At 51.2% G+C, this 15429-nt stretch overlaps 1 protein-coding gene across 1 annotated transcript; it reads left to right on the forward strand.

Moving 5' to 3' along the window:
- The first annotated feature begins 13585 nt into the window (after window positions 1-13585).
- FAM181B (family with sequence similarity 181 member B) lies at window positions 13586-14876 on the forward strand. Its single transcript, XM_080376239.1, has one exon. The coding sequence runs from the start codon at window positions 13675-13677 to the stop codon at window positions 14749-14751; it is 1077 nt and encodes a 358-aa protein (XP_080232365.1). The 5' UTR covers window positions 13586-13674; the 3' UTR covers window positions 14752-14876.
- Window positions 14877-15429: the final 553 nt, after the last annotated feature.

Below are 15429 nucleotides of genomic sequence, written 5' to 3' on the forward strand. Positions count from 1 at the left end.
GTGAAGCAAAAGCCACGCACACGAGCAAAGCAACCCAAGGGATTCACCCACCGCTTCCCACGGGCAGGCAGGGGCTCAGCCATCCCCAGGGCAGCCGGGCTCCGTCACGCGCAGCGGGGACTTGGGAAGACAAACGCCGTCACTCCCCGCGTCCCCCCCTTCCTCCTTCTTCCCCCAGCTCTATACGCTGAGCATGACGCCGTATGGTATGGAACATCCCTTGGGTCAGGGAGGTCAGCTGTGCCGACTCCCCGCTCTTTGTGCCCCCCCAGCCCCCTCGCTGGTGGGGTGGGGTGAGGGGCAGCAAAGCCCTTGGCTCGGTGTCAGCGCTGCTCGGCCACAGCTAGAGCAGCCCTGCGTTATCAGCAAACGCCGTTTCCAGCACAAATCTAAAAACATGGTCCCACATTAGCTACACGCTAGCTACTATGAAGAAAATTAACTTTATCTCAGCTAAAACCAGCACACATTTTATTTTCCTTCTGCTGTAGAGTGAAGCTTGGGACCCTTCATAGCATCTGAGATTTTACTCCATGAATTCCTTGCTACTGTAGGAATTCAGACACTAACATTGCAGGTCTCCCCTCCTCTCTTCCTGAGGCACGCTACGGTTCCTGATTTGGTCATTTGCTGGCATGTGTTTCCTACGGCCCAGGGTGCACAGTGGCAAGTGAAAGGGATGCTCTATAGATCCTTCTGAACCACATCTGCTACAGCAGCTTCATGTTTCCTCCCTGACAGAGGCCAGAGGAGACCCTTGGGAAGAGCTGTATGAATGGGATGAGCAAAGAGCAACACTGTCCCCAAATTTTTCCCATCCTCTTCCAGTCTGTGGCCTGGGGACCTCTGACTGTGTAGCTGTCTGGGCTTCATGACCCGGATGGTGTCTTCTGGTCCTGTATAAGCCTAAACACATACCACCCAGGCAGGCCCTGTGGCCCCAAGTGCCCAGCTTTGTCTAATGTCGTAGGGGCATAACCAACCCCTTCTTGGCCAGTAACTATGGCCTGGGGCCAGCAGGATCAACCGGACCAAGGATTAGGCCAAGCCAGAAATCAGACTATTAGTCAGAGTGGCTGGAAACCAGCTCCCTGGGCTACCGGCACAGACATTCCTCCCATGCACTCAGAAAGGGATCTGTGTATCCCAGGCACTTTAAAAAAGGTTGTATTTTTGCTTGGCAATGGGAAGGGCTGGTGTGCGTACACAGACAGCCCTTAAAGGCATCCTGATGGTGCCTGGCTGAGGGCATCCTCACCAGGTCACGTCTGGTCTCAGCTCCCTTCTTCTCAGGATCCAGAGTCCTCAGGAAGCGTTACCCAGTTGGGCTATTGCTGGACCTCCACATAGTGGCACAAATCGTGGACTGGGGGCATCAGGCTGTGAGGCTCCTCTCCACACCTCCATCGCAGCAGATTTCTGGTGTGTATTTTGCAGCTGGTAAACACAGAAAGGAATTAAAGCTGTTACATACTGAAATGATGAGGGTGTGTTTTAGACATTGACAATTAAGTCTGGTTGTCGTGGTCCTTGTTAACCGGAGCAATGCTTGATCTAGTTCCTCCCTGAGGTATCTGCTGTGGCCTGTCTGTCAGTTGTCTTTGTGTGCTGTGCCATGCCATTCAATACTCAGTGTATTTTAAATTTACATCAGCTGAAATGTCAGATATTTCTCTGATGATGTCATTTTTTCCAACACAGCGGCCTGGGAAGCAGCAAGTAAAATAACACAGGGAAGGAAGAATGTGTATTAGGTAGATACTGTCACAAAAGAGATCAGATGGGGAGAGTTTCCTCTGTGGAAGACCTAAGAAATGCACAAAGAGTTGTGAGGGGGAAGGCTCAACCCCCTTCCATCTCTCTCCAGTGCAGTAAATGAGGAGGCGAGTTTGACTGGGTACCAGTTTGGCAGCTGCTGATCTGGTGCCCGACCACCTGACACAGCGATCAGATGTTTCCAAAGCCCGCATAAATTAAATTCCATATACTTGGAAAAAATTTAAACAGGATCTCTGGTGCCAGCAGCTCTTATCGCTTTGTAGCCTGTTTGCATTCCCTAGCAGATAATCACCATGACTAACATTTATCTGGCACAGCCAATTTTGCTACCAAAATCTGTTTCCTGACCTTAACTGACTATTCACAGAAATGACAGCTCCCCCTGCAACAGTATAAATGCTAAAAAAATATCTCCTAGTAAATAGATGAGTTTTGTGGACACTTTATAAAGTCAAAATAAGATGCGATAAGTGCTCCAGAGAGCTGGAGAGAGGGGCTGAGTGTCTTTTATTTCTCCATTTTAGATTTGTGGTAGTTTCCTTCATCTGATTTTTTTTTATTTTCTTTTTTCTTTTTTCTTTTTTTTTTTTTTTATTGCTGCTGCTGCGTGTTGCATCTCCAAATATAGAAAGACTTGTGCAGTTGGATGGCTGGAAAAAGAGCCACCTGCCACGTTCTTCGTGCCAGCCTGTCTTCTGCTCTTTCTTTCTCTGCTATTCCTAATCTGTATTTTCAAGAGGTCTGTAAGGTAGGAAAGGCTGGTACAAGTCTTTGGCAAGGCAGTGAAGGGCACTGGGGGATTGACCAGGGTTCAGATAAACCTGTCAAGATGAAAAAAGGAGAGGTTCAACTTTGAGCAGTCATGGGGCTGCGCATGATGCTGGCTCCAGACAGCGGTGGGAGCTGGAGCTGGGACAGGGGAAGAAAGAAGGACCAGGGCAGATGCACACAGGTCTGCCTGTGGCTCGTTAGCAGATTTCTAATCTAACAGGGCTCTGCTGCCCAGACCAATTCCCTTTCCTGACCTGTGTTTCCATAGATCTCCACTCATGTTATGTGCATTATGAATCCACAGTTCATCCTCTTGGGACATAGACTAGGCCGGAGGGCAAGGAGTACTTGCTGGCTAGATATAGGAATCTTTTATCCCCAGTGAGTTTTTAAGCACTTCAGAGTTAACTTATCTTTCTCAAGAACTGAATTCTTCAAGTGGATCTGCCTATTCCTTCCAAAAGTCTGTAGTCTGTATTTCCTTGGAGACCTTCTGATTCTTCCTCCATGAAGCCCACAGCCTCCCGTGAACCCATACCATGCTCCTAAGGAAAATCCCCCTTTAAATAGTGTGTCTAGGCCAAGTGTTCACTCTGCAGTGGTCCAGACCTAGTGGTCCTCACCTGAAGATCAGAGCTGAAGGCCCCAGGCTGCAGAGGGATGGCTTAAAGATGGTCCCTTGCAAAAAAAAAAAAAAAAAATCACCAGGGTTCCTCCAGGCAGGGCTAAATGAACTGCCTCTGGGCAGCACTGAGTGCGAGATGTTTCTGTTGCCGTGTCTTGCGTGCCTGGCTGTTTGTGAGGGGTGCCGGCCTCAGAACTGGCTTGAGTCACTGGCAAAAGCGCCCACCCTGTCTGTGACTGGGGATGTACCCTGAATCCCCTCGGCCCTCAAGGTTTCTCAGTGGTTCCTCTTCTTCCTCCTCGTGCTGCCACTAGAAGACTGAATTTTCGCCTATACCGATGACTCTCCCCACCCAAGCTGAATGCGTTCTCCAAATCCCCATTCAGATCCTTCTTAGAAGTCCCTTCCGTAGGCCCCAAAAGCAACAATTCAAAGCTCCACCCCAGAGAAGATATTGCCCTTCCTTATCTTCATTTTCCTAGAGCATCCAACCATATGGACAAGGCTTATTGCATCTGCCAGCTATTTGTTGTACCATCTGTACATTCTTCACATGGGCTAATTATGGATATTTTGAGATCTTATTAAGCTTGTTAAGTTTCAAAATGGGAGCAGGGGGGATTAGATGACTTGGAGAATTCGGAAAGAGAGATGCTTTGCATTTTTTTCTCTTTCCAACTTTGGTGCCAGGCCAGTTGAAAACTGCAATGACCAGAAGCAGTTAGTAGCTGGGAGTTTTCCCCCTTGAATGGGAGTGTGGTGACCTCTGAATGGCTAAAGAGCATTTTCTTTCAGACGACTCTCCCGCACTGGTTTGACACCTGTAGCTCCAAAGGATGTTGGACCGAGTTGGCAGGCGCCCTGAGTTTTTAAGATCTGGGTGGGATGAGTTTGATTAGGTTGGTCATGGGGGGGCTGCTTCAAGGTTGGTGGGAAACCAGTCAGTTGCAAGGCAGGATCACTAAAACAGGGCAGAAAAGTTACTCCAGAGCTGTCTGCTTCTCTCCACCAACAAGAAGAGAGTTGAAGGTGAGAAGCCCATGTGGGGTCCTCTTCATCAGCCATGACCAGTGGCTCTCGGGTCTTTTTTAGTCAGTGTCTGTATTTGGCAATGTGGTGGGCAGCATCTCGTGGTCCTTGTTGAGGTCCTGGCTGAGATGAACTGTGGCTGGGGGGATGGCTGGGGGGATGGCGGGGGGATGGCTGTGCCTGGGTTCAGCCTGCAACAGCTGGGCTCCTCCTGTGGCTCCCCGTGGAAGGCACAGTGGAGACCCTCGCACCCGTCACCCAAGGGAGGGTGGGCAGCGCACAATCCCTCCGCCCTCCAGCTGGGAGCCCTCTGGCAGCACCAAAAGGAAGATGAGAGCGTTAACACACAAAGCTTGAATGTCTTGACCAAAACCCAAGCCCCTGAGAAGGGGGCTGCCAAAATCCCCCTCGCATGAGCCCAGCAGCCCCCAACACGCGTGGTGGATGGGCCACGCCGAGCAGGAGCAGCCGCGTTCCCACCGCCGGGCGCGCAGCGATATGACGGCGTGCCAAAGGATCTTTAGGGGCTGGGGCGGGGGGTGGCGGTGGAAATCCTGGCATAGAATTTAAAATGTGCTCTAACCTTTTCTGCAAACTGAAAGCAAGAAAAATGCTCATAAAACTACTCTTTGTGCACAGAAAGAAGTCCGTTTTTATACTGTTGCTAAGTTCCTTATTGTTTTCTGGCTGTTTTTTGTGTTTCTGTGGCAGCCTTTTCTGTGGGCCTCTTTCAGTGACTTAGCTATATTGGCCTGCAGATAATTAGATCAGTGCTATCATTTTCACTGTCCTTTTTCCTCTGGGGCTATTTGCATGATAATGGTAGTTTGTGCGACTCTCCCTCCTTCTCTCTCTCTCTCTTTTAACAAGACACCATTTCTAAACATGAAATAATTCGGGGAACAATCTGCGAGTGGCTCTGTTAAGAAAAGATCGAAAACATCTGGTTAAGAAAACATTTCTGTCACCAAAAATTCGTTAGCTATAGCTTTCAAAAAAAAAGTCTTTTTTGTTGTTGTTGTTGTTGTTTTTACAGTATTTTTAGTCTATATGTACTTGCTGTATGCAAAGCTCCTAACTACAGGACACCCCCACTCTGGGTATGTATGTGCATATAATGATTTATTATGTGTTTAGATAATTTATGGACAAGTAAGATATTAGGATTTAAACCCTTAATGAATCCAATGAACATTGAAAAGGTAGCCGTGCCCCACAAACTGGTTTTACACCCCTCTTGCCGTGAATGAAGGCTTCCCTCCAGCAAGTTCTGCCCAAACTGAAGCATGAGAGTAAGCCCATTGAAATCCAGAGGCTGACCTGGGTGGCTGACGCTGGTGTGGCGTTGATTTAGGGTCTGGCGTTTTCCATGTGGGAACGTATCCCAGCCAAGGGTGGGCCAAGGAAGCGCTTTGTGCAGGAGCAGGGGGTCCCACCGTGCCCAGGTCCCACAGACCGGTGGCTGTCTCAGCCTGCAGGCTGTGCTGCACCACTGAGAAGGTTATTTTTGCTGTAAGAAAGGGGTCTTGGGACCAGTTCCTGCTCCTGATGGGATTAAACTCCCTGCAGGCATACCTCAGCAGGGGAGAAAAGAAATGGTTAAAAAAATAAAGGGAGTCAATAAAATTGGTGCTGGTATCAGGAGATCGCGGAATTAATTTGAGAATTGGATTTCCCCACAGCAGCTCAGCAAGGGGCATCAGCCTTCCTACACCCAACGTTTTTTGACATGGATCTGTCAAATCTTCCGGACACCCTGGGAAAAACATATTCCTGGTCCAGCTCCAGGTCTCAGAGACCTCCTCAGGGCAGCCCAGCGCTGCAGCGGATGGCTGGTGAGGCTGGGAGTAGAAAATCGTATTTGCCTGTTTTGTTAAGCTTATTAAAAACTGCTTGAACCTTTCTAATGGGCAATTTTCAATAGGTAAAACTGGCCACAGTTTTGATAGAATTTTCAATTAAAAGTAAAGCAATTAAAAATTCCACAATTGTCCTTTTTATGAAAAAAAAAAATTCTTGAAAAGAGACAGGGTTTAACCATTTAAATACTGGGACACGGTGCTGACCAACATCTTTAAATATGATCCCACGCAGCCAACACCTCATAACAACTGTAACACACCAGAAAAAAAATATTTCTTTAGGTAAATACCTATGAGGATTGGGCTCTGTTATTGTCTTCCGTGGGGTCACACAGCTCACACAGTGTGAGCCCCAGCTGGTGTGGACACAGAAGAGATGGTGCCAGAGCAGCGTCCATAGGCAGGGGTCACTTTGTTGCCACTGTCATCACGTTACAGATCCATCAGCTGAGCTGCACCAGGTTTGTTTAAGAGACACCAAGGAATAAGGAGAGTTGTGATAGCATTGCTGTGGTCACAGGTAACTGAAGTCACCTCCAATTCAGAGACTCTTCAGCATGGTTGAAGCATCATTCAAGCTCTAGCTGGAGTGGGGAGAGGGCTGAGACCAGGCCATGGGAGAGCTGGAAGGACAAGCAGAGTTTAGCTTAGACCTACTTTGGAAGGAAGATGTGACATGGCCTATGAAGACTTTTGCATGGGGTTTCCTGGCTCAAGAAAAATTTTTATTCCCAAATGGAGGGCAAAGAGACAGGGACTGGCTCACCAGAGTCATGCGAGTCGCGGATGCTCAGAGATTCTGAAGATTAGGTCCGTTAACTGGGGTCATTCATCACAGTGAAAGTCAGTGGAAACGGCTGCACTGTAAGTTGGACCGGGTCCTTACTTCAGAGCATAAATAACTAATGAGAAGACTTCTTTCTGAAACACTGGTGCCAAGCTGTGTATGACCACGGACCACACACCAAACAGCACCCAGCCCTCCTATGCTCTCCCCTGTGCTGTGGATGGCACATGGATGGACCTCCAGGAAACACCTCAGTGCCTTTGGTTTCAGTGACCATTTTGAGATACATGATGACTATTTTGCACCATTTACTAAACCCTTACTGTTTGCATCAGGTCAGATGTGAGGAGCTCCTGTCCTCCCCAGAGCTGTGCAGCACCTCCCAGCAAAGCCTGTCAGGCACCATGAGATCAAATAAACTGGTTCCTGCCAAGCAAACAGAGATTAGTGGATGGATAGTGTGCCGCAAACAAGGCAGTGCTTGACATTAGTTGCTCTTTGTTTGCATTTCACATTTTATTTCCACCCAGCAAAAATCTTCCAAGCAGTGCCCTGCACGACTAGTGAAAATAACGCAATGAGTTTGATCTCGAAACCCACACATCTACCTGCAGAAATGTTCCTGAGTGAAGATAAAACCCTGCAAATGTCAAGGAATACACAAGGACTGAGGAAAAAAAAATAATATGAAAAAATATTTCTCAGTAACACAAAAAGTAATTTCCTTTCTTAGCCTTTCCCAGTACCTATAAATGCTTCCTCAATGCATATTTCTACCAGTAGCCAAGTGTCGGACTATGAGCAGGACTTGATGAAATGCAATTACAATTTCAACCCCCAAAACTCTTTCCTGAAGAGGCAAGTGGTGGGTTTTGCACAGCCCTTGTAGTGGTGACCTTGTAGACCCACCAGCAATACACCCAAGTGCTGTGGTCAAGAAGGCTGCCCACAAAACTTACCAAATGCACAATTTTTGTGGCAGACAAATTAATGTTTTTGCAGCTTTTTTTGGATTTTAGTCCATACCGGGTTATTTTTTATCAAGCCATAAATAATTATGCAAAATTTAGGTGGAAGACTGATCTATTACAGCTAATACTCTTCCTGAATGGTCATGTTTTCAGAGAGTACAAAAAAATATTTAAACCCACTGAAGGCAACTTCAGTGAAGAGCTGAAAGCCTGCTGCCATCACCTTTGAAATAATATAGGAGATTTGAACAAAAGTCATGATAGTCATAGGTATTATGTCCACATATTATAGATAGAAACTTCTCCAACGGGAAGTTTATATAATGAAAACCTAGCTATGATCTGAAACAGTGAAAGCAACACAGTTTTTTAAGCTGATGCTGAGGTTTGTTTTCGGATGAGCTGCCCCAGGAATTAGATTTGGACATGTTCCCTTCCCCATTGCATGCTTCTTCTGATCTTGTTGTCTTAAGCTTCCAGTCTACCTTCTCATAGATAGATTTCCTTCACATATATCATCTATAAAGCGCATAACAGCTGTGGAACAGTATTTATGACTGTTCAGATGAAGAAGAATGAAAGGGCTATGATGGAAGAGCTGACTCACTGCTAAGCAACCCCAGTTTTACACAGGAGTAACCTCACTGAAATAAGGAATTCCAGTCTTCTAAAACCCGGAGTTGGGTCAGCCTCAGCTGAGTGATGGACTTCCCTATGCATCCAGAAGATCAAATATAGCCCTCGCTACGTGTGGTCCGTGTTTCGGCTGAGTCCTGCATGGCCCACATGGGTGAACCGACCATTGCCTTATGGGTGACGTGATCCCAGAACAGGACATGGCAGGACTGGGCTGCCTAAATCCCCAAGATTTCAGAAAGTACTGGAAAACGGGAAATAAAGTCTCTCCCTAATGAATTTACGAACTCAGTTCCAGCGGAAACTTTGGGTATACAAAGTTGATTGAATGAGGGCTTGAACTGACCTACTGTTTCTTTTCCAGTTCTAAACCATATATGTATTTCCGCCCCTCCCCCCCCCCCCCCCCCCCCCGCCCCCGCTTGCTTAAAATCACCACATAAAAATTTCTCAGGTTAAATGTTTGAAGTCCACCTCAGATACTTGTGTCTAGCTCTGCAATACTTTGTTGAAACCCAGAAGTCTCCAGTGGCATCTCAGAGCTCAGCTCAGCCCATCGCTTTTATGTGATCTTCTGGTGGAGTGATGATCCCCTAAACACAGACAACACAGCTTTGTGCTTGATCCTTGTACAGCTCTTTCCAATGCAATGCAGTGCTTATAAACGCACGTCACCCACTCACTGGTGCCAACAGAACCACCAAAACCTGCTTTGCCATTTCTTCCGGAGGGAATGTATCACAGGAGAACATGAAACACACATCGAGATTGAAAAAGGGGAAGGGAAACTGAGACAAGGGCATCCAGAAGCTGCAAGAGGCGAACAGGGCTTCATTTGCAGGGTGCCAAGTCTGCAGTCCTGTGCCCACTGATAATTTCATCTTAATAAAATAGCATCTCTAAGAAGCCAAGAGTGTAAAGGAAGGAACCGTGTGTACGCACACATATGAACGTGCATCATTTAAAGGGGTCTGCAGTGATTTAAGGCAGGTGAGGACTGGATCTACATAAGCCACACAATCTTATATCTATACACATATACCAAATTTAGGTTAAGGGGCTTGAATGTGGCTTAGGTGGAACATGCCTTTCATGCCTCCTGATTTTATTGACTATTTTATTGTCAGTTTTTCTTCCTCTAGTAGTGGAGAAGCAGACTTGTACGTTTTAAAATTTCTCCAACTGCTGCGAGTATAAACTTCCTGAAGATTTTAGCCTCCTTGCAAGAGATCCAGTAAAATGAAGATTTTTTTTTTTTTTTTTTTTTAGGTCAACATTTTCTTCTGGCAGACTGAGCCTGAAGTGCACTTTATTTCCCTTTAATTTAACAGCTCCAGCAGCTTTTCCAGTTAAATCGACTGTTCATTATTGAGCCCATTTATGAAGGGCTGTGCAGTGCAGTTTAATGAATCCCTGGCACAAAGCTCCCTTTCAGCGTAGGGAAAGAATAGCAGCCTATTTAGGTCCTGTAGGGCTGTATGTCAAAGGCTGCCTATAATACTTGTCAGGGAAGGGCAGAAATTCCCACTGATATAAGAATGTGCAAGAAATCAACTTGCACAACCAACTCGCCGATTAAGACGCGATCAGGAAATGAGACTGTAGGTTGCGAGCGGTGACACCTGTTTGGGCAGCCTGATTTTCCCATAACTTGAGAACCATATGGGCCATACAACGGGCAGGGAAAAAAACACCTCCTCCCTCCCCTGTCGTAGAGATTTTCTTACTTTCACGCTGCCTTCCCAATGCTGTGATGAAAGGAGAATGGGTGTTGTGAATTGTGAGGGCTAGGCTCAGTGCTGGATTCGGTTTGCCTTCCCCATGGGAAGATTTTACTAGTGATGACAGAATCATGGAAGGGTTTGGGTCGGAAGGGAGCTTTAAAGGTCGTCTAGTCCAACCCCCCTGCAATGAGCAGGGACATCTTCAACTAGACCAGGTTGCTCAGAGCCCCGTCCAGCCTGACCTTGGATGTTCCCAGGGATGGGGCATCTGCCACATCTCTGGGCAACCTGTGCCAGTGCTTCACCACCCTCATGGTAAAAAATTTCTTCCTTCTATCTAGTCTGAACCTGCCTTCTTTTAGTGATGGGGCACAGCATGAGATGCTTCCTTCAGGCTGGACCCTAGTGGGATCCTGTCCCTGCCTTGCAGAGGATTTACTCTGGGGTTGGGCACCGAGATGGGCAGTCCCACGAGCATCAGGAGGGCAGCAGCTTCAGCCTCTGCAACCGCCTCCAGTGAGGAGCTGCTCCACGAAAATTCTGGCACTGTAACATGCTCCTCAGCCATGCAAGGCTTTCTTGTTTGCGTAAGCCGCTCTCTCCTTTTTGGCCCGCTCAGTCTGTAAGGATAACAAATTGTTCCTCTTGAGAAGGGCTTGATCGTGTGGCTTTGAGCTCAATTTGTGGCCTGTGCAAAGCACCAGTGAGCATGGCGTGTCCCTGCTCCCTTTGCTTCACAGGGCGACTGTGCCGCGGTTCCCTCTTAAAAGCCAAGCTTGATGCCAAGGGCATCATTCTGGAAAGCCTTGGTTTAATCCTCAGAGCTGGTTGAGATGCTGCTACCTATAATGAGCAAGAAAATAAACAAACCCACATAAAATTCCTACACAGAAATGGGCAAGAAAATAGCAGTAGAGCCCTGGGAGCCCCTTAGTGAGCGCTGAACGCTCTCCCGCGGGATGGAGGTTTGGGGTGGAGGAAGCGCTTCTGCAGCCACTTCACTCACCTCCCTCTGATGGGGGGGAGAGCGGAGGGACCAGGACATCTGGTCCAAACATTTGCCTGGGGTTGGGATTATTTTGCGGGTCTAAACCCAGAACTTCCCAGACCTTGCCAGTGAGTTGAGGTGGATCACTAGTGGGGTGAAAGCCATGCTGCACAGGCTGAGCATCATCATCCTGAAACAGCACAGGCAGAAGACAAGTCTTGGCTCACATAGCCACTGGGAAGGAGAGACGTTTTGCAGGAATAACCAAACTGCTATTTCCTTGGAAAAATTAAGTTTCTTTGCAAGTTGTGGCTTAGCAAATACCCCTCCAGGCATTGCCCAACTTGGGGTAATCAGCTCTGCTTGAGAGAACATGGAGAATGAGTATGTTTAATGCAATTATGAAGGCTTTCTAAATCTCCAGATCTGGTTGAGAATATGTAAATTCAGCTGCTTAGCACAACTGAATGCAAACTTTCCTTTGCATGCCTGACAATTGTTTTAATACTCTCCAATTTTTAGAAGGTAATAAAGTCTCCCACTAAACCGTAGCTGAGTTCTCAAAGCTGTTTATTTGACTGAATTCAGCCTTACAGAAGAGAAGCCGGGGCTTTCAGCTTTTTTTTTTTTTTTTTTTTTTCCTCTAAGCCACCGGATATTTAGCCACTCTGCATATAATACCACCCAGACTCATTAACAAGCCCCTTTAGACAGGCTATGAAATATTGCTGCTATAACACCGAGGCAGATACTAACCTGAGGACCATTTAATTGCTGTTCTGTTAAGAGTCATTTCACATTGCTCCGATAAGAAATGCTCCCAAACTGGCTGCACATCCAGCAACAGACAGCAATCCGCCTTTTCTAGAGCCATGTGGTGTCTGAAGTGGCCTCAAAGTAGATGCAGAACTTAGTGGAGCACACAGGGTATATACATGTTGCTCTTTACCTTTCCCCATCAATAAGGGAGCTTGGAGCAGGCTGTAAAGCTTGTCAGGGATGGTCAAAGCTCAGGTAGCTAATCCATGTCGGTTGTATTCCAGCTAAGTAGTTTAAATCCACCTGCTACGTAGAGATACTCATTCTGACACGAAGAGATACAGAGGTTTCCCATAGCCCTCTGCCTATCAGGATTTTTTTGCTTCAATTACACGGGTGCACTCAAAGCAGCTCCCCAGATAAGAGACCCTGGGAGGCTCCAGATACACAGGTTTGGCACAGAGACCCGGCTCTGATGTGCCGGCACCGGAGCCAAGGCTGTGCCTGGGACCGCGAAGCCCTGCCTGATGCTGGGACCCCCGCTGAGACCGAACCCCGCTGAGACCTGCTGGGATGCAGGTGAGAGACCAAGAACATCAGCATTTTTGTTTCGTAAAGGATTTGGAGCCTTTTTTTCCTCTCCTGAAATAGGTGCTGTCTCCTCTTTTCTCCTGGCCATCACTTGCTCTGCATTCAACAAGTGTTTGACACTACAGTGAAGTGAATTTGGCTGATTTTTCCACTTTACCACTAAGTAAAGTGATTTTTCCACCTTAGGAGTTCATTTCCCTTTTCATCTGCAGAGTTTTGCTTTCTGCTTTTTCCTTCCAATACAAAACCTGCTGCATTTCTAATGCGATCGATGCAGACCAAGAAAACTCACTTTATTTCAGTCTAAATCAGGTATGCATCTTCATCACTTGGACTTGTAAAATATCATGGAAAATAAATCCGGACGTCAAAGGGTTGAGGTTGTTCTGCACCAGTATGAGTTTTCTAATGGGAAAATCAATCAAATACCTCCTGCCCCCCCCCCCCCCCCCCCCCCCCCGAAAAAGACAAGATAGCTCCTTCAGGCGCTGTTATTGGTACTTGTAGCCACATCGCTGATTTTCCTGCCTTCCATAAGGATGGTTTACGCTGCTGCTTCACTAAACCCGGGCAAGTAAAAATCTTCAGTTTTAACTGAATGTGACCCAGTCTCTTAAAATCTCCACTGGATCACTGCGCTGGATTTTCTCAGGACTTGACCTGACTGGGAAAATACAATACGCCGGGTGACGCTGCATAGCAATGAGATGGGGAAAAAAAAAAACCCAAACCGACAAAAACCCAAACAGCTTTGCAAATTAATTTCGGCTTGTGCATCCCGGGGGGTGCCCGAGCAAGAGCACGTCTGGGTGCCCGCGCCCCCGGCGGGGACCCAGCCCCGCGGTACCGGGCTCGGGACCGGGAGCCCCCGCCCGGCCCCGGGGGCGCTGCCCACCCGCTCCGGGGCGGCCGGGGGATGCCGGGGGGACGGGCCCGGGGGGGGTACCTGTCCCGGGGCGGTGCTCGGCCCGCCCCTCCGCCGCCGCCGGTGTCCCCGGCCCAGAGGGGGGGGGGCGGCGGGGGGGCGGGGTGGCCGGGGCCAGCCCCGCTGCTGAGCCCTCCCCCTCCCCCGCCCGCCGCCTTTTCCCCGCCGCCGCCGGCCGCCCCGCGTATCCCTGCGGAGCTCGGGGCGGCGGCGCCCCGCCGCCGGCCATGGCCGTGCCCGCCGCGCTGCTCAGCCCCCACCACCTCCTCTCCTTCTGCTTCCCCGCCGCCGCCGGCGGCCTGCTGGGCTATGCCGACCTGGAGAAGGGCTACGAGGGCGGCGGCGGGGGCGAGGCGGGGGACTTCAAAGAAGCCACCCGGGACCTGCTGAGCTTCATCGACTCGGCCTCCAGCAACATCAAGCTGGCGCTGGACAAGCCGGTGAAGTCCAAGCGGAAGGTGAACCATAGGAAGTACCTGCAGAAGCAGATCAAGCGCTGCACCGGCATCATCGCCGCCGCCCCGCCGCCGCCGCCCGCCCCGCCGCCGCCCGCCGCCGCCTCCCCGCCCGCCGCCTGCCCCGCCAAGCCCCCGCCGCGCCGGGAGGCCTCGCAGGCGGCCAGCAGCCTCCAGAGCAAGAGCCTGGCCGCCCTCTTCGGCTCCCTGCAGCAGGGCCGCGGGGCGGCGGGCGGCGGCGAGGCGGCGGGCGGCGGCGGGGCGGCGGGCGGCGGCGGCGGCGGGGCGGGCGGCCCGCGGAAGGTGCCGCTGCGGGACCGCAACCTGCCGCCCTCCTTCTTCACGGAGCCGGCGCTGCCCGCCGCCGCCCGCGGGCCGCCGCCGGCCGCCAAGGAGCCGGAGAAGGGCGGCGCGGAGGCGGCCGAGTTCTTCGAGCTGCTGGGCCCCGAGTACGGCGCGCTGCTGCCCGAGCACGCCGCCCCGCCGGACGCCTTCCCCGGCGGCGGCGCCCGCCTGCCCGCCGAGCTGGGCCTGGAGCACGGCCTCTACGAGGCGCCGCTGCCGCTGCCCGCCGCCCACCACCCGCTGCTGGGCGGGCTGCTCTACCCCGAGCCGCCCTGGAGCCCGGCCGGGCCCTGCAGCCCGCCCAAGAAGGCGCCGCCCGAGGCGCTGCGCCCGCTGTACCCGGCCGGCGGGGAGCCGGGCCCCGGCGGCGGCGGCGGCGAGGAGCCCGGCGGGCACCTGCCGGCGGGGTTCGCCCCCTTCTTCCCCGAGTGCCCGCTGCCCGCCCCGCAGGTGCCCTACGACTACGGCGGCGGCTACCCCCGCGCCGCCTACCCCGGCCTGTAGGGCAGGGCCGCGGGGCCCGGCCGCCGCCCGCCGCGCCGCCGGGAGGGGTTGGGGCGGGGGGGAGGGCTGGGGCGCGGGCGGGCCCACGCCGGGGCCTGGCGGACGCTCGGGGGGCAGCGGGGACCTGCCGTGCGGCTGGGGGCTGCGCTCGCCCCCGCCGCGCACCCAGGGCCGCGGCTGCCCGCAGGGTTCGCCCCGCCGGCCCTGCCGTGCTGCGGGGCGCGCTGCAAACACGGTGTGAGGCGCTGGGTCCGGCGGGCAGGCCTGTGTCTGGCGGCCGGGCCCGCTCCCCGGTCGCCCCCCGCCGGGCTCCCCCGGCCCGGGGTGCGCGGCCGCACGGCTCATCTCGGCAGGTACTCCATCGTTCCAGTCCAAAACCACAGCGCGGTCAAACTCTTCGTGGGATGCGGTTTAAAATTTTCCCCAGCTTGGCCTGCATCGCAGGCGCCGGTGGGATGTTCGGCTGAGGACATGAAGGCCAGGGGGTGAAAAAAAAAAGAAAAAAAAAATTATTCAAGCAAAAGCGTTTTGCTGCTACCGAAACTTAGTGTCCCGAAATTTAACAGTGCCTCGCAGGATCTCGCCGACAGCCATTCATAGCGCTACGTAAAGTTAATTGACGGCATAATTTGGGGACAAAAACGTACCGATCGCAGCCGCTACGGCGATGCGGCTCCT

Source organism: Falco punctatus (genome assembly GCF_963210335.1).
Source record: "Falco punctatus genome assembly, chromosome: 2".
Taxonomy (NCBI): Eukaryota; Metazoa; Chordata; class Aves; order Falconiformes; family Falconidae; genus Falco; species Falco punctatus.

What these genes read in the sequence shown, in the direction of transcription:
- FAM181B (XM_080376239.1), top strand. Translation starts at nt 13,675, where the DNA reads ATGGCCGTGCCCGCCGCGCTGCTCAGCCCCCACCACCTCCTCTCCTTC.